A 24383-nucleotide genomic window follows, 5' to 3' on the forward strand; every position below is an offset into this window, starting at 1 on the left:
GGCCCTGATTGGCTGCTCCTCACAGCTTCTCTCCTCTGGGCTGCTTTTCACAGAGCCTCTCTAGGGCTCCATTTACCCCTTACTAGCCAGTGTGGGGCGGATGCCCCATCAAAGGTAGATTTTTCAAATGCGTTCAGCACCCACTTAAGCACCTAAAGGGCTTTTCTACATTAGAAAGTTGTCCAGTTGCCAGCTCAGAAGACTGAACCCTCTTTCTGTGGGACAGGAGGCAGCCCGGGAAGTCATGGAAAGGTTTTTAAAGATACATGGTCATCTAGTGGGATTTTCAAAAGCACCGCAGTGGAGAGCTAGGTTCTCAGTGCAATTTTTCAACTCCTGTTGTGGGAGTTAGGCTCCTAGATGCTTTTGAAAATCCCACTAGGTGCCTATCTGTGTCTTGAGGCACCTAAATACCTTTAAAAATCTGGCCCAGGCTGCTAATGTGTCTCATAGGTGGGCCCACCCCACCGGGGATAGGTTTGGTAAGTAGTTTGGTCTCTATGGCCCACCCAGGCCTTTGGCTATCTGAGGAGGCTGCCGTTGGAGAGGCCAGATGTTAAAGTGACGAGACAGCAAGTGTGAAAAATCGGGACAGCGGAGGGGGGGTAATAGGAACCTATATAAGAAAAAGACTCAAAAATCAGGACTGTCCCTATAAAATCGGGACATCTGGTCACCCTACCAGATGTGGTGACTTTGAGATGTGGACACAAGGGCACTAAGAGTGGCACTGAGACTCCCCCTACCCTGCCAAGATCATTGCTCATAGGCCACTGGACAGACATGAGTGGAGAGACAATTTCAGATGACTGCTGATCTGGGCCAGATTCTAGCTGAAGAACAGCTCTACAATCCCTTGAAGTTCCTCCATGGATTCTGTATCCTGTGATGGGCACACCTGAGCAGAGCCAGGCCAGCGTAGCCCGGAGTATGCAATCAAGCCAATCCTTACTAAAATTCACCAGGGTTTGGGTTTGAACTGTTCATGCACCTGAAGGTGAGAGAAACTCATTCAAAATTGCTCTGGCTTTCCCCAGCTCACTAACCCAGTTGTCCATGATCAGTTTGCAAAGGCGCTCAGGGCATTTGTGCTTTTTATTGTGTAAATATGGAATAGTTTTTGCGTTACAGAAGTAACGATAAATAAACCTGAGCTCAGGAGACCCCAGCCTGGGTTTCTTTTCTCTGATTTAAAATCTGTTCAATGACAGACAGTTTGAATAAATTTTCCAGCCAGTTGTAAACCCTCAGCCTTGGGGAGAATGTGAAGGCATTGCCAAGTTTGAGCAAGGACTATTGATTGGTAAGCGGACAGCAGAGGGCAAAGAGGCCCCTCATTAAGCTAGAGAGGGACCTGCAGGCACTCCTCCTACAGCCAGTATCTTAGGCTAAAAAGCTTGGGAGCCATTGGTGTAGCATAAATATTTGTGACTCTGGAGTGCTGTACCCCGGGGTCAAAACAGATCACGAGTTTCCCTCCAATTCCATTCAAGTGCAGCCTGCAGGTCCTGGCTCTGGAAAGGCCAGGTTCACAAAAGGGAAGGGTAATTTACATCCCCCTGCAATCTCTGCCTTCCCTCTGGGAGGCGAGAGAGTTCCAGGCATTTATTCCGCATCCCTTCCCGTGTGGTTGAGGGTGGGCAGCTTTAGTGGGTCAGGGGGTGTAAGATTTCATAGGTGCCCTGCTGTTTGAAGCTGCTGTGATGATGTGCAGAATGGGGACATGCTGCAGCTGTTCATGTCATGCCTCCTTTTGTTGTGCCCTATGGAGTGGAGATGGTGACCACTCTCTGTTGCTGCAGACTTCCCTCCCAGGTGGCCTTTTCACCTCCAGTGCTCCCTAGGTGGATTTCCACCAGCAGAAACCTGAGCTCAATCTGGCCGAAAGAAAAAATGAGGGATTCTAGACTGACCACCTGCTGTGTGTATCCACTTCCGGATACACGACTGTTTTCTGTGCAGTGCTGTTGTATTAATTTTATTCGTCTGATTGGTGATTGTTTGAGAGCTGTTGCCTTGGAAGTGGTTGCATAAATCCAGGCTGCTGCTTTTTATGCCACTGTGTGTAAAAATACTTTCACCTATGTGTTCCCTTCCCGCCTACGCTGGAAATATGCACTCTTGGTTTTATCAACTGATTATCTTCAGCATCTGGGTTCTGGGAACCTTTCTTGATGCAAATGAGCAGTATGAGCTCTCGGGCATAGTGCTCCTGCGTTATTTATGCAAATCTCCCACTACCTTCGAAGTAATTTCTGAAATCTGCTACCACAATGTTGATTAAAAATGAGAAATAATTTGTCAGTGACAGGACGTAATTTAGTTTTAGTCTCTCTTGATTATAACACTGCTATACGTGTTTCTTTTCAGAGATAAAAACCACCGTGGTGTACCCAGCCACTGAGAAACACCTTCAGAAATATCTGCGCCAAGAGGTGTATCTCATCCGCGAAACTGGGGAGGATTACAGGAACATTACGCTGCCCTTCATACAATCCCAGAGCTTCAGCATCCAGGTACGGTAGGTTCTTGCCTCTGTGGCCCAGTATTATCTGGGGCATCCAGCTGTTTTTCTAAGACTGTCTGTGAGGGTGAGCCTTTTGGACAATGGCATAGTCCCCTGTGTTCTAGTTTGTGTGGCACTAGCTGCTGAGTTTGAATAAATAAGACCAGATTCCAGTCTGGATGGGATTGATGTAGATTTGGAGTAACCCCGAAGTTAAGGACGGGGAAAAGGTTGATACACCCAAAACCTTACAGTATTGGTTGGCTGCTTGTCAGTTTGTCAGACATCATATGTTCAACCCAAATTTGGTTGCCCTTGGCTTCTAATCCAGAGAATTTTTCCCTAGCTTGGTAGCTACCTTGAGTCTGAAATTTCTGTATACTCTCTCTCTCTCAATAACTTCTGATGTCTCTCTCTCACCATCTTGCTAGCTGTGCATATGGGAGCACATATCATTGATGATTAAAATTGCAAAGTGTGAGACAAACTTAATGATGTTACAGCAGATGTCCCATCGTGCTCTTCAGATAAACAAACCAGAAATAAAAAGTTGTCTTTGAGCCAAATATCTACAAGAAAACTTGAATTTGTGGAAGTCTTAGGAGCAGAAGCAGCACTCTGGCAATCTGCTGCCTTTGTCAGCTTGCGCTGATTTGCACAGGTGAGCTCTTGAAAATATCAGATCATGAGCTCCTCTACTCGCAGGATCAGATCCTGGCAGGCTCAGCTCAAGGGAGATAAATTGTGATATCACCTCCTTTCTGGCCACCTTCCCCATTTTCCCTCTTACCCCTCCCTCCTCCTTCACCTCCCATCATTGATACAAAAGTTTCTCATCTGTTCTCCTTTAACTTCTCGACCCGCCTCATTGATCCCATCCCATATCTTGATCTCCCTAACCTCCACTCTCATCCCCTACCTTCACTTTAACCTCCCACTCCCTTCTGGTTCTTTCCCTTCACAGTGCAAATATACACATTTTTCTCCCATCTTTCAAAAAACCGAACCATACCCTTAGCTCCTCTTGCCTCTTCAGCTATTTCCATCTCCCTTCTATTGTTCATCTCCAAGCTCATTGAACACACTGTCTGTAATTCCCTGTCTTAGTTCCTCTCCTCTGATTCCAGCTCCTTCCCTCTTCACCCCTCTAATCAAACTTGCTAATGCCTTCTTCCGGGCCAAAGTTCAGAACCAATATTCTATCATCCTCCTCCTCGACTTGTCAGCTGTTTATGATACCATTGACAAGCTTTGCTTCTTGCTATCTTGTTCTCCTTTGGCTTTCTTGACTTTGTCCTCTCCTAATTCTCCTCCTACTTCTCTACTCCCCCCTTCAGTGTGTCCTTTGCAGGATCCTCCTTATCCCCCTCCAGCTTTCAGGTTTGGGGGAGGTTTCACAGGGCTCTGTCCTTGGTCCCTTCTCTTCTCCCTCTGCACCTGATCTCTGGGTAATCTCATATGCAAACTTAAATTCAGCTGTTGTCTCTGTCGATGGCTCTCACATCTGCTTCTCTGTGCTGGGTTTCTCTCCTTGTGTCTAAACTCAAACCTTGCCCTGTGTCTCTGACACATTCTCGTGGATGTCCAGCCATTAGCTTAAGCTCAATGTAGCTAAGTCCGAGCCCTAATCTACGCTCCAAACATATGTCGGTATAACTGTGTTGCTCAGGAATGTGGAAAATCCATACCCCTGAGCACAGTTATTATTGACCTAACTCCCTGCGTCGACAGCACTATGTTGACAGGAGGGCTTCTCCCGTTGACACAGCTACCACTTCTTCGGGAGGTGGAGTCCCTACACCGGTGGGAGAAGCTCTTAGTGTAAGTAGCATCTTCGCTAAGCGCTACAGCGCTGTAATGTTGATAAGCCCTGAGCTCTTAATCTTTCACTCTAAGCCCTCTCCCTTACTTCCTTTCAGAGTCACCACGGACACCACCATCGTCTTCCCTGTCGCTCAAGACCATAACCAAGGCATCATCTTCATCTTAACCTGGATGTGAGGCTCTAGAGAGGGCTATGTGTAAATTTTGCCCATTCCGCCTGCATAATACTGGTGTAAACATCGCCCCTCTCTTTGCAAATCTCCACGGCTTCCCCGTTTACCAGCATACCAAACACAAATGACGTGTCTTCTCTCTAAGGCCCTTTCCTTAAAACTCTCCTTGCCTGTGATGCCTACAAAAAACTTGACAACAGTTAAGCTGCTGGTGTTCTGAAACCGCTTCCCGGCATATAGATTGATATTGCCTTACTGTTTCCTTGTACGCCTCTCTGTGTCTGTAACCAGCTGTTGTCCCTTGTCCCTGACCTAAAGAGCTTACAGCCTATCTTCTTGTTCTGTATTTGTACAGCCCCTAGCACGGTCGGTTCCTGATCTGTACTCCCCGTGCAATACGGATAACAATTGAGTGCTTGAAGTTTACTGTGCACGGCTCTTTCAGATGAGGCCCTAAACACCCGTGCTGTGGCTGGACGCTGAAATCCCCCTGACTCTTTTCAGGAGACAGGGTTTGCTGCAATTGCCTGTCCAAAATCCCTCATCATCCCTCTAGTGAGGTAGTTTGCTGCCCGGCGGGTTGTTGCTGCCCTCTGTTCGAGAGGCGGCTGCCTTTTCGCTGTTCAGTTCAAATTTTTTGGGCTCTTTCGGAAAGAAAAGTGTTTTAGAAACGGGAGGCATTGTAATCCTTCTTGATTTGCTTCCTCGCAACACATTGTTGATCCTTTATGTTACTATTTCAAAACAAGCTCTGAACCCCCGAGTTTCTAACTTACCATTAGAATATGTCATGTGGAAAAATTCAATTCTGTGCGAGGATGCTGGTCACCAGAGGCAGAGAAATACTCTCTCGAGTGTCCGCAAACCCACCATTTTGGATGGTTTCTGTCTCTTTAGATTTTTTTTATTTTTTTGGTCCTTTGGAGCAAGGGGTTTGTTCTCCTTTCTTACTCGCCTTCTGACTGAGCAGCTCCTCTTGCCATCACACTTCTGAGCTTTGCAGGGTCGAGGAAAACAATTCTACTAGTCTGCTGAGACCAACTTACGCTGATTGCACAGAAGTGGGAGTAATTATTCCGGAAATGCGACATTGACTCTAATTAGGTAATATTTGCGTAGGGCTTTGAAAAGTGCGTTAAAAGTGATGATAGTAATTAACTTCTGTCTAATCTGAACAGCAGCTGGTATAAAATCAAACCCAGCCCCCAATCCAAACTGTTCCTAACCCTCTTTGCTGCAGCCTCCATGTGTTTTCCTTTGTGAAGTTGCCTGGGCTGATTCCTGATGAGGGAGTTGCATGCCCTGCCGTAGGACCACAGGTGAGGGTCCATTGAGGCAATAGGTTAGAGAAAGGTTATTTCTAAAGCAGTGGTTCCCGAACGGGGTCGTGAACCCCTGGGAGTTTGCAAAATGTTACAGGGGGTTCTCGGGGCCTGGAGCCCCTGGACTTCCAAGAGCTAAGCAGATCAAAGCAAGCATCTCTATCACGCTGCGGAGATTTAAACTTCAGGACTCCTTACAAGAAATGGAAAGGGAGGTGGCTATTTTTCCCTGTTTTTAAAATTAAATAGGCAGCTTGGTTTTGTTTTAGAAATTATTATGAAGAACAAGTTTAAGCTTTGTTGTTTGCCTGGACTGCTCATTCCTGAATGCCTGTGTAGGAGGAACTCTTTGAGTTGGCTTCTTAAATACCTTCTGTGCTGTTTCACATCTGATACTCTTTGGTGAAACATAGGAGCCTTGTCTTATAACAGGCTTATTCAAAGTGCTACAAGCTACAAAAGTGAGATCTTGGAAGAGTGTTGCCATTTTCATAACGTAATAAAAACACTGTAATTATTAATAAATAGTGTAATAAGCATGACAGAAAAAACAATGTTATATTTCCAAGATCACTGCTTTTATAATTTATACTCAGGTAAAGGAGAAAATCCCTGGAAATATTCATTTTTAGGAGGGGGTTCGCGAGACTTGACATGTTAGTGAATGGGGTTCACAGGTTGTTAAAGTTTGGGAACCACTGCTCTAAAGTGCTGATCTCTCATTGGGGTGTTGTGGCATCATCAGTGTTGTACCTGGTACCCAGGGCAGCCAGAGGTGTTGTCCACATTTCTCTACTACCCTACCCAGCACTGAAGTGGTTGATGTTTGTTTTCTAATCATCTACAGCTGAACATGGTTGGGCTTCTTTGCATCTAGTGAGAGAGGTCACTTTGCAGGCTGCAATGTGCTCTCAATTACTCTCCTGTCTCATATCCTTTTGTTTGCTACAGTTTTCAGCTCTCATGCCAGCATCATCAAACTGCAACACCTATCATATGCAATAGGCCTTTATTAGCTGGGAGAAAACAAGAGGATGTTTGTGTAGATCAGGGGTAGGCAACCTATGGCACGACTGCCGAAGGCGGCACGCGAGCTGATTTTCATTGGCACTCACACTGCCCGGGTCCTGGCCACCAGTCCGGGGGGGCTCTGCATTTTCATTCAATTTTCAATGAATGTTTAAAAACATTTTAAAAACCTTATTTACTTTAGATACAACAAGAGTTTAGTTATATACTATAGACTTATAGAAAGAGACCTTCTACAAACGTTAAAATGTATTACTGGCATGCGAAACCTTAAATTAGTGTGAATAAATGAAGACTCGGCACACCACTTCTGAAAGGTTGCCCACCTCTGGTGTAGATTGTTGTAACTTTCTAAAGCAAACATTTTTCTCCATGTTTTTGCACTGATGACTGTAAGCGACCTGGACTTTTCTGCTGTTGGCCCTAGACTAGAATAAACCCTCTCTGTTGTGACTGTATGAACTGTATATATTCCAGTCTGCACTCGTCAGTTGTGCTATCCTCCTGGGAAAGCAGCGTAACCAAGGCACCTCTGATGTAAACTGGGAGAGGTCTCACAACGTAGTTCTGATATACCCTAGCCATCCACTGTTAATACTGCAGTCTCTCATCTTCTTCCTCTTGTTGAAACCAGCAGAGCAGACAAAATAAGGGTGTAAAAAAATTAAGCTGAAACAAGACCAACACACACACTAAGGGAAAGAAAAGCATAACCAAGGTAGAAAATGCAGCTTCTGTCTCTGATGTTCTGCTTGCAGTCTCACTGCTGGAGAAACACAGGTACAGCACATGGGTCTTATCAACCACTCCAAGATCTGGCAAACTTGTAGCAGCCTGAGGCTGTGTAGGTATTGTTTTTACTCGCCTTTCCAGTCACAGGCCCAGTGTGTTGCAAAATGTGCAGTTTTGGCTGGCTAAGCCAGACTCTTATTAAGCAGGAGGCAAAAAAAAGAGCGATTGGAAAGAGAAGAAATAAAACGGAGAAGGAAAAATGACACATGAAAGAGCGGGCGACAGCAGGATCCGAAGTGTCTCGTGCCAGGTGGTGTTTGGAATGTAGCTGGAGCCGTAGGAGGTGGCAATGATCCCTGTGTCGCTGTCTCTGGCCCAGTCAGGCAAGACACTTTTCAGGATCAGGATGATGAAGGTCTAGGAGTGTCACGCTGGATCCTGGGACCCCAGAAGTTGCTGGGGGTGGCAGCCATGATGCCAAAACTTGCCTCGTTTGGTTCACCCCTTTCCAGGCAGCTTCTAGGATTTTTTAAGGCCCTGAAAAAGGAATGGTGGGTGGAATAGCCCATCCCCTCATTGTTTTGTCCACCACTAATTTCTATCCACAACAAATGTTAGTCCATTGGCTTCTGGTCCCACACTCCTGTGTACCAGGGTGATCTTAATGCAGTCCTTGAGTTACATCAACAAAGCTTTTAGTTTGGACTAACGGAGTTTTCCTTTTGTACTTTTCCCCAGCAACCGTTGTTATCGGTGATTGGAACGGTGATTTTATAAACTTGTAGCCATTTTCCCACCGCTGGGCTCACAATTGGGGTAGGCCTGTCAGGCTCCAATTATTACAACAGTGCTATTCCCAGCGCTGACTTGCTTTCAGTCTTGGGAGGTCCCATCACTTCTGTGTGCCTCCGTTTCCTCCCCATAAAATGGGGCTAATGCCTCACTGGTAGAGGTTGAGATGCTGGTGACGAGACCTATGGTCCTTGTATAAAACGCAATAGAAGGACATGGTAATATCTTCTCTGCTTGGATCTAAGATGTGTTCTTTGCTCCCTCTTCTCAGTAAGGTGGCTGTTCAGCTGTAGTTGTGAGGAGGTAGTGTTTTCAAAGGCAGTTCACATTTTATTAATCATGGAATTAGCCCCATGGCATGTTGGCTGGGAAATGGGAGGAAGGATGGGGCTCAGCAGATACCACCATGTGTCCCATGATCGATTTCCTGGGACTGCAGGAAACCTCGGGCCTTGGTGGATCATAGAATCATAGGACTGGAAGGGACCTCAGAAGGTCATCTAGTCCAATCCCCTGCACTCAAGGCAGGACTATGTAATAACTAGAGCATCCCTGACAGGTGCTTGTCTAACCTGTTCTTAAAAAACTCCAATGATGGAGATTCCACAACCTTCCTTAGGTAATTGGTTCCAGTGCTTAGCTGCCCTGACAGTTAGGAAGTTTTTTTTTTTGTTGCTGTCCTCTGGACTTTTTCCAATTTGTCCACATCTTTCCTGAAATCTGGCACCGAGAACTGTGCACAGTACTCCAGGTGAGGCCTTATCAGTGCAGAGAAGTTCTTGTCTTGCTTACAACGCTCCTGCTAATACATCCCAGAATGATGTTTGCTTTTTTTTTTTTGCAAGTGTTACACTGTCGACTCATATTTAGCTTGTGATCCATTATAACCCCCAGATCCCTTTCCGCAGTACTCCTTCCTAGGCAGTCATTTCCCATTTTGTGTATGTGCAATTGATTGTTCCTTCCTGAGTGGAGTACTTTGCAATTCATAGAATCATAGAAGATTAGGGTTGGAAGAGACCTCAGGAGGTCATCTAGTCCAACCCCAGCTAAATCATCCCAGCCAGAGCTTTGTGAAGCTGGGCCTTAAAAACCTCTTTGTCCTTGTTGATTTCATCCTATTTACTTCAGAAAATTTCTACAGTATGTCCAGATTGTTTTGAATTTTAATCCTATCCTCCAAAGCTCTCGCAACCCCTCCCAGCTTGGTATCCTCTGCAAACTTTATAAGTGTCCTCTCTATTCCATTATCCAAATCACTGATGAAGATATTGACCAGAACCAGACCCAGGACCGATCCCTGCTGGACCCCATTCAATATGTCCTCCCAGCTGGACTGTGAACCACTGATAATTGCTCTTTGGGAATGGATTTCCAACCAGTTATGCACCCACCTTCTAGTAGCTCCATCTAGACTGTATTTCCCTAGTTTGTTTATGAGGTCATGCGAGGCAGTATCAAAAGCCTTAATAAAGTCAAGATTCCTGCTTCACTACCTCTGTCTCTGAGCCGAGTCTTGCTGTGATGAGATCCCAGCTCTCTTTTTAAAGCACTGTTCTTATTACAGATTATTTACTGAAGGTGTCATGTGCAAGCAAAACTACCATGGAGTCATTTAGCAAAACAGAGCATGCATGCGTACACGTACCATATTGCAAACCTTCTTAAAGAGAAATTAATGGGAATGACCATGACATCAAACATTGACCATGGATAGTAGCACTAACAGAACCTGTCTACCCTGCAAAACTAACCGTGTTGAAGCTGTGTTATAACCATTTGGTATAGCCTGGGTGGATGGATCAAAATTTGTTTAAAGCCAGGGCAAATGCACTTTTTTTTTTAACCTGATTTTAAAATAGGTTGGTCCAGACATACAGGCAGGAGCAAACCATATTAGAACCCACCATATTTTCTGTGGCGACTGGCAGTCTTTTGAATTATTATTGTGGTAGCCTCCAATCAGGATCAGAGCCCCATTGTGTTACATGCTGTATAAACTCACAATAAGAGAAGAGTGCCTGTTCCAAATCTTTTAGGGTACATCTGCACAGCAAAGCCAAATCCACAGGTGGCCTGTGCCGGCTGACTCAGGCTCATGGGGCTTGGCCTGAGGGGCTGTTTCATTGCTGCAAGTTCTTGGAGCCTGGGCTCCTGCCCGAGCCCAGAAGTCACGTTGCAATAAAACAGCCCCACGGGCCAAGCCCTTCAAGCCCAAGTTGGCTAGAATGGGCCAGCCACGGGTGTCTAATTGCTGTGTAGATATACCCTTAGATTTAACATTTAATACCATAGATAGACTCTTCCCAACCATGTTAAATGGCTGTGCTTCAGCAATCTCTGTTTCATAGCATCAATGATCCTGTCAGGGATAGTTCTTTCCAAGCTCTCTTATGCAGGAATGTAGCATTTGCTAAACTGGATTAAACCATCTCAGTCTAGTATCACATCTCCAGCAGTGGTCAATACTTAATACACCTCTGCCCCAATATAACATGACCCGATTTAACACAAATTCAGATATAACGCGGTAAAGCAGTGCTCGGGGAGGGGGGCGGGGCTGTGCATTCCAGCAGATCAAAGCAAGTTTGATATAACGCAGTTTCACCTTTAACATGGTAAGACTTTTTGGCTCCCGAGGACAGCGTTATATCAGGATAGAGGTGTAGAATCATAGAAGCGTAGGGCTGGAAGTGACTTCAACAGGTCATCTAATCCATTCCCTTGTGCTGAGGCAGGACCAAGTAAACCTAGACCATTCCTGGCAGGTTTTTGTCTAATCTGTCCTTAAAAACCTCCAGTGGGCGATTTCATGACCTCCCTGTTCTAACTATCCTTACAGTTAGCATGTTTGTTTTTCCTAATATCTAACCTAAATCTCCCTCAATGCTTCAGAGGAAAGCAGAAATCCCCCATAACTCATCAAGTCAATTGTGCAATGCTGTACATATGTGAAAAATTCCCTCCTGACCTCTCTAGTGATCAGCTGATCCCGTGGAGCATATTTGATTATTTCATGGATAATTAACCACAAATGGTATTGGCCATAAAATTATTTGGTCCTTTTTAAAATCCAAGTGCAGCTTCCATTTGCAGTGAATCTGAATTAATCTAAGATCTTGAGGTGAAGGGTGCAGTATTTGTTTGTTTGCTGTCTTTGTAAACTGTGTATTTCTTTCTTCCAGTGGGTGTATAATATCCTGGAGAAGACGGCTGAGGCTGATCGAATAATCCACGAAAACCCTGATTCTTTCAATGGTTTCGTTCTCATTCCAGATTTTAAATGGAATCAGAAACAGGTTAGCTTCTCATTTGATCCTCTGGCTCTTTAAAGGGACAATGCCTGTTTCAAAGCAACACACAAGAAGCCTCCTTAGCTGTATTTTTAACAACACTTGAGATTATTAAAACTGCAGGTTTTAAAAATTAAATGTACAGTAACTCCTCACTTAACATTGTCGTTATGTTCCTGAAAAATGCGTCTTTAAGCGAAACGATGTTAAGCGAATCCAATTTCCCCATAAGAATTAATGTAAATGAGACGGTTATGTTCCAGGGACATTTTTTTCACCAGACAAAAGACTATATTATATATATACACATACAGAGATTATACGTTTTAAACAAGCAATTTAATACTGGTACACACTGATGATTATTGTGAAGCTTGGTTGAGGTGGAGGAGTCAGAGGGTGGGATATTTCTCTTACCGCTAAATGATGAACTAGCAATTGACTGAGCCCTCAAAGGTTAACTCTCTCACTCTGCAAGGCAGCAGGAATGGAGGGAGATAGGCTCATTTTCTTTTTGCAGCTGCTATAAGCTCCCTCCATACTGAGTCCTGCTCTATGGAAGATGGGGTAAGCGGAGCAGGGGGGAAGGGGATACCCTGACAGCCCCCCTCTTCCTTCCCTCCCCCCGGCATAGCAAGCAGGAGTCTCAGGGAGCAGCTCCAAGGCAGAGGGCAGGAGCAGCACATGGCAGTGGGGGGAGGGACACAGCTGAACTGCAGGCAGCTGCTGCACAGGGAACTTAGGAGAGGGGGGAGCTGATAGGGGGCTTACAGTTCACCCTTGTTCCAAGCCCCCACCAGCTAGCTGCAACAGGCTGCTCTTCCTGCAAGCAGTAGACACAGCAGGTGGCTGCCAAACGACCGTTAGAAGACAGCATTACACAACTTTAAACGAGCATGTTCCCAAATTTATCAGCAACGTAACAACGAAACAAGGTTAGCCAGGATGACTTTAAGTGAGGAGTTACTGTATTGCTATCCCTAATGGTGGTGTTAGTTAATTATGTATCATTAATGTAACACTTTACATTTCACTCTACTTGACAATGAGAACAGACTGGTCAGTTTCACTTTTGTTTAGTGACTTACTAATAAACTTCACTTTCTGGTTCTTTTGCACCTATGCAAACATTGCTGGGGCGTGTTTAAAGCCAAAGTTATTTGTTTATCCTGACAAATTTCTATTGACTTTTAGATTTTGTAAAACCTCATTTTTGTAAACCTAAATATTAGACATAAATCAACCTGACAGTGTCCCTTTTAACTGCTGCAATTAACTTTCCTTCTTTCTAGAGTATTAACTATTTGCACTTGCATCAAGGTTACTGTCATAGCTTGTATCACACAGTCACCTCATAAGCAACTACTTAACCCCTTATGGAATGAATACTCCTTCTTTTGCACATCTTGAAGTTCACAGACCTTAGTCCAACCTATAATCCTAAATGTATTGGTTCTTATGCCAAATACGTTTAATGTGGTACTTTTGTGGTCTAGAAACTGCAAGGCCTGGGACCAAATAAATGGAGTTTAAACCCTACAGCTCAAAATAACAAGACTCCAAGGTTGCAGTCCTGGCTCCATTGAAATCATTGGCAAAACTCCCATTCATTTCAGTGGAACCAGGATGTTGCCTTGAGTTTCTGATCCTCGGAACATTTATCTAGGCTAAGCTGGGAAAGGCTTTCTGTTGTTCCACTTTATAAAACATATGGACCAGGACTGAAAATAACTCATGAACACTCTGAGTTAATGCTGCAATATAACTTTATACTCTTATATTCAAGTGTGGTCCAGCAAATAGTGTACCAGACTGGGAGTCGGGAGATCCTGTTTCTGGCTTCTTCACTGACTTGCTGTGCAACATTGGGCAAAACACTTAATCTCTGTGCCTTGGTCTTCCCCATCTGTAAAATGGGAATAGTGATACTTATCCATCTTTGACAAGTGCTTTGAGATCTCAAGATGAAAAGTGCTACTTGTAATTAACTATCCCCCGGCCCCCATTGAAAATATTTTCATGTAGGAATTCAGAAAAGCATGAATTCTAGTTCCCTAGAACTGAAACATGTGACTCCAGCCAGAATTAGAAGTGCCGATAACGATCAGAAGTGCTAATGTCTCTAGAGCAGTGGTTCTCAACCAGGGGTCCCCATTGGGAGCCTCGAGCAGGTTTCAGGAGGGCCTCCAATCAGGGCCCGCATTGCTGGGGCCCAGGGCAGAAAGCCAGAACCCCACCACATAGGGCTGGGGCCCAGGGCCCTGAGCCCCGTCACCTGGGGCTGAAGCTGAAGCCTGAGCAATGTAGCTTTGGGGGGGGCGGGCCCTGTCACTTGGGGCCCCAGGCAATTGCCCTGCTTTCTACCCCCTAATGCCAACTCTGGTTTTTATACGCAGAAAACCAGTTATAGCAGCACAGCTGGGCCATGGAGTTTTTATAGCATGTTGGGGTGGCTTCAGAATGAAAAAGATTGAGAACCTCTGCTCTAGAGAGATTAGTTTGTCAGCATCATTGGAACCAGTTCAGATATTTAGGCCAGGTGATACCTAGAGTGTATTGTTTTTCCTTTTTTCCTACTCCTTCATTTAAAAAAAAACAAGCAGAAGGCCAAGCAGTGTGAGCCCTTCAATTTCATCCTCAAATACTCGCATGTGTAAAATACCATTCTTTCCCACAGGTCTCTGCTGTCTTTAAAACTACAGGATAATCTGTTTGGTTTCTTAAATGCAAATTCTGTCTTCTGGCCTCTGCTCTTTTCAGGTGCTAGAAAGCTTGAGGCTAGTACAGGACGTCGGACTCTTTCTGCTCAGTGATCTGCCTGTGTGGAAATTGTCGGTAACAGAGCTGCTGCTGAGATTTTAAAAACCTGTCAAATATATGTAAGAGCTTCCTCAATTAATGATTCACTGAAGCAATAAAAAGATCAAGGAGACTGTTAGATTCCATCTCCAGTATCTAGATCCCCCCAGAATTCACAGCCGCTCCCTAGAGCTGAGAACCTGTCCAGGAAGTGTGATGAACACTTTGTCTTTGGCTCCGTACGAGCCAGGGATTGGTCCCTGGCTGTGAATGGCTTTGACCAAGCACTGGGCCATTTGAAGTCAGGTTCATCCCACGTGTATTGGTGCCATAGGCAAACCGTTTTTGTCCTGTCCTCCTTCCTTCTGCACGACCTCCCTGGGCCTTCAAAGTGGACTCGTCTAATCTCCATTCCCTGGGTTTCCCAGGACCATCTTCCACCTGCTTTTCCCTGGCTAGAGCACTTGTGTTCTCATTTGCTTTCTGCCCAGTTGGACAGCACATTTTGGGGAGGAGCTCCTAAAGTGCTTGGGTTTCTGGCCCCTCTCTGTTATTTAAAATGGGGATAACAATTGCCTACCTTGCATGGGGTATTGTGAAGTTTAGTTTCATTAACATCTGCAAGATACCTGGGGGTCCGTGGCTGGAAGTCACTCTAGAATTGCAAATTGCCCTCAGATTCTTAGGACACGGTTGGCATTAGACAACTACTAAATTATTTTATTTTGAGAATATGCAGCTTCAATAGGGACATCCCCTAAGAAGTAGGAGGAAGAGAATAGAGTGAGAACAAAGAAAACACTCGTCCTAGAGCCTTTGTTACAAACTTCAGTGCACTTCATGGTCTCGTGCAGTCAGCAGGTTGCATACGCAGTTCATAGTCTTGCCCCTGGAAAGAGCGGAATTATGTACTTCAGATCAGCTGACTTGTGGGAAGTTCAGGGATGTACAGTCAGGAGAGAATATCTAGGAGAAGACAGAGACCCGGTATAAATAAATTACAGTCTGAAAAACAGCGAACGAATTGGACTCCAATGCATCTCGAGTCTTGCAAGGAGTATATCGCATTAAACTTGCTATCTGTCACAACAGCCATTTCAGCAGTGATTCTTCAAAGCACTCATCTGATCTGAACTGTCTGATTTCGACTCATCCAATTGGCACACGTGGCAGGCTCCATCCCAGAGCCTTAGGCCACTAAATTAAATTACGTCAGCTCCACATGGCTCCCAGTAGGGCTGTCAAAGCATCTCTTGAGCTAGGACTTAGAAGCCTGCTCAGTAGGGTTCTGTTTCGCTAACGTTGCACTTGAATTGAGGATGACGCACAGATGGACCTTTTTATTATTTAAGGCTGGTGGATTGCAGCAGGAATTCTTGTTTGTTTGTTTGTTTACTCTTTGAAATGGTTCTGAATGTCGGTGACCTCAGTAAAACGAACAGAAGCTGCTAACAGTCCTCGCTGTCAAAATGTGAACTCTGCACAATCTCTCCCCCACCCCCCACCTAAATAATGCAATGGAGGTGACGCTCTTGCTGGATATCTAGAACTGTGATTTCAGGCTTCAGCATCAGCATCTGCTGCAAGGCTAGAGTCTTCCAAAACATTGCATGCTCTGGGTGTAGAGAGAAGACTGGAGCTGTTTGTGCAATGTACATATTGCGTGACCTTTTCCCACAGTGTGGGCATGCGGTATGCTGGCTATTGCTCTGCTGGGGAGAATTTGACCTGCTCAGTTGTGTGTAATCGTGTGTTTCTCTAGTGGCTGGGGACCCGCAGAGTTTATAAGCCTCAGTATGATTACAGATAATGGGCAGATTCCATGGTTATGGCATTTGGACTTTACACAGGTTCAGCGTTTAGCTGACATCTATAAAGCCTAAGCGGTCATAGGGCCAGATTCTGAACGGTGCCGCTGCATTGACTTCAGTGAGACCACACCGGTTGACGTTAGCTGGGATTCTGGACCACAGCACACTCTGGAAAGGGTGGTTACAAACTCCATGTGGCCACTGATTTATTACACGTCTGCATGATTCTCTTTGCTCTGACCACTCCGCACGGGCGGCAAGTGGGCAGAGCTACAGACCTCCCTGTGTAATTGTAACTTTCAAAATTGCAATTGTGGGTGAAGTTCTGTTCCAGCCCAGTGATGTCAGGGAAATGGGAATTCCCACATAGACTAGCTGAGTTTTCCAAGTGTTTGAACTAGTGCAGGAAGTGCCTCTAATCATCCATTTCAGCTGCTGAGGTTTGGATTAGAAGGATCGCCTCCAGGATCACCAGGCCATATATAATGGGAGCAAATTGATACCTAGGAAATACAGTAGCTGTTTTTTTGGCCTGCATGGAGGAATGTGTTCTAGTTAAACATGCTGCTAACAGCCCGTTTTAGATCTCTCTAACCATTCACTTCTTCTCAAACCCACAGGAGCCCTGAGGCGTTGCCTGAAATGTTGTACATTACATCATCCAGAGGCTTTTTAGCAACAGGCTTATTTATTTCAAACAGCAACATACAGATGTTGTTCTAAGGAGAAGAGAGAGATTTACTTTGCTTCTGTAGTCCAGGTCCAATAGGGAGCCCAGGGTGATTTTAATAAGCCTCGATAATATGCCGTCTTGTCTAGGAGCTATAAAGTGAACCCACTACGCTAACTAGGTCAGCCTGAGAATGATAAATAAGTGTCAAGTAACGAAAATCACTTGGTGCCTTGGAATTGGAAATGTCATGCTTTGGGTATCTGAGCAGGCATCTTTAGAGCCATCTTCTCAAATAATCTGCTCTTTCAGAATAGCCAGGTGGAATTATTTTAACAGCAAAAAAGCAGAGAGGATCTTAAACATCTAAATTATTTGTTCTGTACAAACATGTTGGAGGTGCGTTAGAGAGTAGCTCACTCAGTACAAGGAGCACAAGCTGTGGAACCCTACAGAAAGGGAATGTTTACATACATGAAGGATGATGCTTTGGAAGCACGGGGCAGCTGATTGAATGTGCTACAAAAGCTGTGTTCTGTAAAGTGTTGTCATCCCATGGCAGAAAACATGCAGAATATAGATGGGGGTTCAGGTGTGGCTCTATATGGGCCCCCAATTTCAGCTGCGGTCTCTCGATGCTACTGGAATACAAATAATAATAAGAGTATGCATGTGTGTTCTGACAAATCAGAACTTTACAACGGATTTCATGGCCAGTACAGCCCTTGAAACTCAATAAGAATCTTGAGAGAACATCTGTGTATGTGCGTTACCCTGTATGTAATACCTAGCCAATGTTTCTTTCCATTTATAACGACTTATGTCCATAAGGGTGATCAAATGTTTGTTTCACCAAGTACCTTGGGCAATGCTGGAAGCCTGGCTGACGATCTTGTAGATGAGATGTAGCCTCACTATACTGGTATTGTGAATCGACTCATTAATTCTTGAGAGATGAGTTATTTAGAGAATCAGAGTGATTGGAAACTGGCCCAGTTTGTAATATTCAAGCAGAAACATATGAGACCTTTCCATTTTGAAATCTAAAGTTAGGCTTTTGCCCTTTTGAATTCTTAGAAAAATCTCCTTCTTATCATCTGTTCACGGGGACACGTTGCTCTCTTGTCCTGCAGGGAGACAATGCTTCGAGCAAGTGGCTGGGAATATAGGCTCCTGACTTCTATTCCCAGTTCTCCCATTGCCTCACTCTGGCTTTGGGCAAGTCTGTGCCTCGTTTTACCCAGCTGTAAAATGGGAGTCACTGTGACACTCTGTATCTTGGGGGAAAACCCTTCACCTCCATGTTTATCCTTATAAAATGACTGTGTGGTATCCAGTGCAAAGTTTGTCATGTCGGGTGTCTTCGGAAGGCTTGTGATGTACTGACCATTGTTGTTATAGTAATGTTATAGGTTGTAATTTCACGTATATAGTTATGAGGCTGAAAATGTGGCCTCATGGCTTAAAACAATCCCAGGCAAAACTCTCCAGGAACAGAGGGGCAGTTCACACCTAATCAGGGCATGTATGTGACAAACCCAGCCCAGCCTCACAGGAACAAAAGACACTGGCCTGGGCCGCAACAAAGGATCTGTTGGACTCTCAGTTGAGTCACCCCTTCCCTTGGCCAGTTTGGGACTATGATGAGGTAATGCTCACCTGATCCTGAAGGGGGCGGAAATCCAAGAGGGAAGAAAGAACATGATAAAAGGGAGAGACATTTGCCGTGCTCTTCCTCTCTTTTCCACCTACATCTACAGACACCACCACCCAGCGTTTGAAGCGCTGATCAAAGGGGAGAGCCTGTCTGAAGGGCAACCAGCCAGCCTGTGGCGAGAAGCATCTAAGTTTGTAAGGGCACTGGAAGTGTTAAGATCAGCTTAGAATGCGTTTTGCTTTTATTTCATGTGATCAAATCCAATTTGTTATGCTTTGACATTATAATCACTTAAAATCTGCCTTTCATAGTTAATAAATATGTTTGTTTATTCTACCTGAAGCAGTGCGTTTGGTTTGAAGCGTGTCTGAGTATATGAGGGGAAGATATCTAGTATCCTATTTCATAAATACTATTCAGCTGAATCTAGGTGGCAGTGCGATGGATGACAACAGTCCTTACCAACGTGGGGCAAGACTCCTTTCATAGCTGCACTAGTGTAGTTATATTTTCTGTGAAGCTCTAAGACCTAGAATCTTTTGATGCTTTTCATGTAATATTTTGGTGGTACCATGTCCTGTCTCTGCAGCTAGATGACCTGTACTTGATAGCCATCTGCCACCGTCGGGGGATAAAGTCACTGCGAGACCTCACCGCTGAGCACCTGCCTTTGCTGAGGAACATCTTGCACGAAGGGAAGGTGGGTGTTATGTCATTTATCTATCCGGCTTCTTATGGCCCCTGTCACCTTAGCATATAAACACCCATCGGGGTCTCTGTTTTACTCGTGGAAAATCAGTTTGGGAACTGCCTCTGTTTCCCATCAGCAGGGAATAGCAACCAATTTCACCCTGCTGATGCTGGCTTCCCGCTAGTGAGGTTTTAGGGAGTCGACCTGGGCTGTCATGACAGCTGTTTGCTCAGGGAGCAGACTGGAAAGTGTCTTGATATGCCTCAAGCAGAGTTCACAGTCTCTCCGCATGGGGTTTTGTCCGGAGTGTTTCATACCCACACACCCTACACACCCCGGCCCTGCATTTACAGTTTCCTACTCCAGCTGCACCTATTCTGCTGGCGACAGTAAGTTGACTGTGATTAATTTTCTGCAGTCAGATGTCACTGACAAAATGAAAAGTGACTCTTTCTGTGAGACCAGATGTTAGAAACAGCAGCTGCTACCCAAATGGAAACACAAAGTGGAGGAAGTGGCTTAGAAGTGTAAGGATCCAGTCTGAAATAGCTCTGCCTTTATTGCATACCCACCCCAGAGGTGGCTACGGTTCCAGTAATACTGAGTGCCATTTGTGAAGCTCTTGGGGATGAAAATTGTTCGGTAAATATTAATTTATGCATAGATGTGACTGCCCTGCTGGGCACCACCGAAGGCCTGTTGTGTCGCTGTATATGATGCGCCTGGTGGTGCTTCTGTGCTAGAGGGAGAAACTAGCAAAGGAAAAAGATAAAATCTAAGTGTGAGGCAAGATTTATTCACTAGAGGCCAGATTCGTTACAGGGGCCTTGCTTGAACTGCTTCAGGCAGTAATAAAGGCTCTGTGCGTAAGAAAGCAACATGTCTCTTTAGGGCCATGGGAAGCATTTTCTGGTTTTCTCCCTTTCATCTCCCTGCTCCCATTGGACATAAGCAGGGAGTCTCGATTGTCTTGCCAGCCTGCTTTCTCTCCTGAGGTCAGAGCACAGAGCTCCAAAGGCTAATGTGCTCTACCGTAGCTTTGCCAGTGTCCTCCTCGTGGGACAAACCCATTCTGCAGCTCTCGGTTCTGTGAACATGACCCAGGAAGAGCAAAAGGTTCCTCCAGCTTCAGAATTGCAGGCAGGACAAGGATTCTCCATGGCAGACGAGTGCATTTCTTACGCTGGGATGTTGAGTTTTGATGCCAGCAGCTCATCCTAAGCTGGACTGGGCTCACACTCAAAGTCTCAGGGCCTAGAGCAGCAGCGTCCATCTTGACTGAATTCAGCCTCCCACCTGATATTGTCTCTTGGTTTCCAAGTCGCTGCATTAGCTGGCTCTGTGGAAAAGCCATGGAGAGACGGTGGATGTAACCTGGGCTGTGACATTCCCCATTCTTTGGAGCAGAATCTGACGCTTCTTTTAAAAGAAAACACCCTTTTCCTCTTGGCACCTGGGCTTGGAGCGCTAAAGTCTGAACACACAGTCTGACTTGCAATTGGGACTTTTAGCCAGAGCCAAGTCAATCCTTTACGGAGACTGTTTTTAGCATGTGCTGTATGAGGCTCCTCTTCCATTCCTTTCCAGCGCTGTAACTATAACTGCTCTGGCTCGAGCCATTAGCACTTAGAGTGGAGCTCTGGGCCCATCGGAGAAAGCTCACCGCTGTTCTGTAGATTGCTGAACTCGGGATGGCTGCAAGATATGAAACTCCTGGCTCTAGAGAGGAAAATAGGATGGTGGTGGTTAGAACAGGGGACTGGGAGTCAGGACAACGCGATTCTATTTCTTTTTGCCACTCACTTGTGTGATCATGGGCTTCCCCTCTCTGTGCCTCAGTTTCCCCATCTGCAACACGGGGATAATACCTACTTTGCCAGGGTCTGACAAATGCGCTAGGTAATATGTGACGTGGTTAGAAGAATTGGGAAACATGCCTTGGAGTCTGTTAAAGAGTTACATGTTAAAAGTTAAAGAGTGACATGATCACAGTCTGTAAGTACCTACATGGGGGACAGAAATTTGATGATGGGCTCTTCAATCTATCAGACAAAGGTCTAACAAGATCCAATGGCTGGCTGGAAGTTGAAGCCAGACAAGTTCAGACTAGAATTAAGACACAGATTATTAAGGGAGGGTAACTGACCATTGGAACTACTCACCAAGGGTTGTGGTAGAGTCTTCTATCACGGGGTGGTTTTTTTAATCAAGTCTGTGTCATACAGGAGATCGGACTAGATGATCCCAGGGGTCCCTTCTGGCCTTGGAATCGCTGAATACAAAGGGATGTAGAGGTGCTAAGCATTATTACCGTGACCCCTGCAGAAACTTCCCATTGGAGTTGAGGGGCAGTTACTCTCCTGAGTAAAGCAGGAGGTTTGTCCCCTGCATTAATAAATTGTGTCTAAACTCCTGCCCGTTTTTCTGCTCCTGATGACCTTTCTAGGCCCATGATACAGCATGTTCAGTAACAGGGACTTGAGTTTTTTCCGCTTCATTGCACTGGAAATTCAGGAAGTAATTGCACTGGGGAAAGCAGAGATTAATTAAAAGATTGGGTGAGGCATCTTAGTGTTCCCAACCAGCACATGAGCGCAGCATGCTGTAAGGTCCCTGACAAGTTCACTGCCACTGTTTATAGCTTTAATTACACCGACTGGTAACAGGATCCTGTAACTCACCCAGCAAACTGGAGCAATTAGGCTGGAATGGGGAACAATAAAAGCTGAGAGAATGCGCTGTTAAGGGGAAACATGCTGGGTGTGTTATCCAGCCCCCACACCCAACAGGCCTCATTATGGAGGTAGTTAATGGGAAGGAGGCAGCCTTCTGCTCCGCAACCCCCCATTTCAGCAAATGGGCTTGTATGGGGCCAGCTCTGGATCTGTCTCACGGGTGACCCTGTGGGGACAGACTCAAGGGATTTCAGTAGAGTGGCTCCAGATTTATACTGGCAAAGTTGAGATCAGAATCTGGCCTACAGTTACCTCTCTGCCTGTGCTGGGTAGGTGCTGAGCAGGCACACTTTGTTTTCCTACCCATGAGGATGTGTCCTGGGCATACGGGCCTGGTGATTTGGGATCACTGCTGGAGCAGGCATGTGCCTTGGAGAATAACATGCATGAGGGGATACTTGCCACTAGGCTCAACTATGTGTGTGGGGTGTTGGCCAAAACTGCCCACACAGTGATCTTCGGATTAGTTGGGGAAACCGTGACCTACCCTCCCTTTTCCCCTGCTCCTCTGTACGTGATACTGGGATGCTTTGTTTGCACTGGGTTAGAATTCTCACAGAGCCACCGAGCGGTGGGTTTACAGCTGGACGGACTGTCGGCCAAGTATCTAGTATTGCATGACCCTGTCCATCAGTTCCTTTCTGCAGGAATCTGAGAAGGGGAAAATATGTAAAAACATCAGAGAACAAGTTCCTTAGTGTGTAACCAAAACCTCATCTTCTGTGACTCTCAGACAAGCCCTGGAACTGAGGGCTAGATCCCTCATGGTCATTACAGGTCCCATGGCACTTTTTGTAAAGCAGGAGTATTAATCATGTTGTCCTGGCTAAATTCCAGTTGAGTCATTGCATTCTGCTACCTAAATCTTATCCCCATCCCTGTGCTGTTTCAGCTGGTATTGTGCACTTTCTGTTCTAAACAATCCACAGCGTCACTATGAACTCAGCTTTTATATTCCACCTCACAGGTTGCTGTATTTCAGGAATTCCTTCGTATAATTTGGAAAGTTTCTCCTGAATGTTTTGAGATCTTCAGATAAAAGGAGTAGTATTGCTGTCCCTTGATGTTAATTCACCGTCACAAGAGACTGGGCTAGGTCCTCGGATGTACCAGTGTGTTCCTAGACAATCCCCTGCCCTTGGATATGATGCTAAAACTTTTCAGTGTATTATTTGGGAGATTAAATTCTCTACCCTTTCTTCCCCAGGAAGCCATATTAAAGCGCTTTGGCGTGGCTGGCTCCCAGCTGCGGATTTACCTGCATTACCAGCCATCCTACTTCCACCTGCATGTGCATTTCACCACTCTGAGCTACGATGCACCAGGCTGCTCAGTGGAGAGAGCTCACCTCCTGTCGGACGTTATTGACAATCTGGAGCTCGACCCCCAGTACTACCAGAAGCGTTCGCTGACCTTTGCCCTCCGGGCAGACGAAGCCTTGCTGAAGAAATTCCAGGAAGCAGGCAAAGCTTGAGATCTCAGGGACTGGAAGTGCACTGGTTTTCTACCTTTTTACGTATGGATTATTTTTATTGTCCTTGACTTTTTTTTTAAACTCAATTTTGTAAGACTCGTGATTGCGTCCCCCTCACCTTAGTAACTGTTCCCTGCATTTCTATCAATAAAATGTTGTTTGAGCAGAGACTGTTCATTCATGTGTCCCATGGAATCATGTCCTCTGTGCTCTGTGGAAAGGGGCACCTAACTTTTATGACAAACTAGAAGCTGGTGGGCCGATTCACAGGGCAGTGGATCAAATAAAGCTCCCAACGCAGCAGAATTTCAGTCCTTTTCTTCGGAGATGGTTTATTTCTGTAAATCAGATCCTGTTTTCCTGGCCCCTTTCCAGGTCTTTTCCCCTGACCCCAGAGTCACCTGCAGGGCTTTCTCCAACAGAGGTGCACTGTTGATCTTTAATCTAAGGACCATGTAACCTGTAGGCTATCAATTGATCCCTGGTCTCAGACCTATCACTTAGGACATAGGCACCGGCTTCCTCCCAGCAGAGGGGAGACGCTGGAGGAAGTGGGGGAGGCTGGCTGCCAATGAGTGCTAAGCACCCACTAATTTTTTTCTGACGTTTTGGAGCATGAGCTTTCATGGGTGAAATGCATGCATGCATGCATCTGACGAAGTGGTATTCACCCACGAAAGCTCATGCTCCAAAACGTCTGTTAGTCTATAAGGTGCCACAGGATTCTTTGCTGCTTTTACAGATCCAGACTAACACGGCTACCCCTCTGATACTTAATTTTTTTCCATAGGTGCTCCAGCCCTGGAGCACCCAAGGAGTCGGCGCCTATGACTTAGGAGGATATGTCACAGATGGAGCTAAACCCACTTCCCTTA

At 45.5% G+C, this 24383-nt stretch overlaps 1 protein-coding gene across 3 annotated transcripts in view; it reads left to right on the forward strand.

Moving 5' to 3' along the window:
* DCPS (decapping enzyme, scavenger) overlaps positions 1–23683 on the forward strand; it is a 61106-nt gene extending 37423 nt beyond the window's left edge. For all 3 annotated transcript variants that reach the window (XM_030538147.1, XM_030538148.1, XM_030538149.1), the window contains 4 exons: positions 2371–2516; positions 11564–11677; positions 19198–19308; positions 23242–23683. In XM_030538147.1, coding sequence (XP_030394007.1) covers positions 2371–2516; positions 11564–11677; positions 19198–19308; positions 23242–23508 — 638 coding nt within the window. In that variant the 3' untranslated portion in view covers positions 23509–23683. The remainder of the gene's footprint in view (positions 1–2370; positions 2517–11563; positions 11678–19197; positions 19309–23241) is intronic.
* Positions 23684–24383: the final 700 nt, after the last annotated feature.

Source organism: Gopherus evgoodei, chromosome 19 (genome assembly GCF_007399415.2).
Source record: "Gopherus evgoodei ecotype Sinaloan lineage chromosome 19, rGopEvg1_v1.p, whole genome shotgun sequence".
NCBI lineage: Eukaryota > Metazoa > Chordata > Testudines > Testudinidae > Gopherus > Gopherus evgoodei.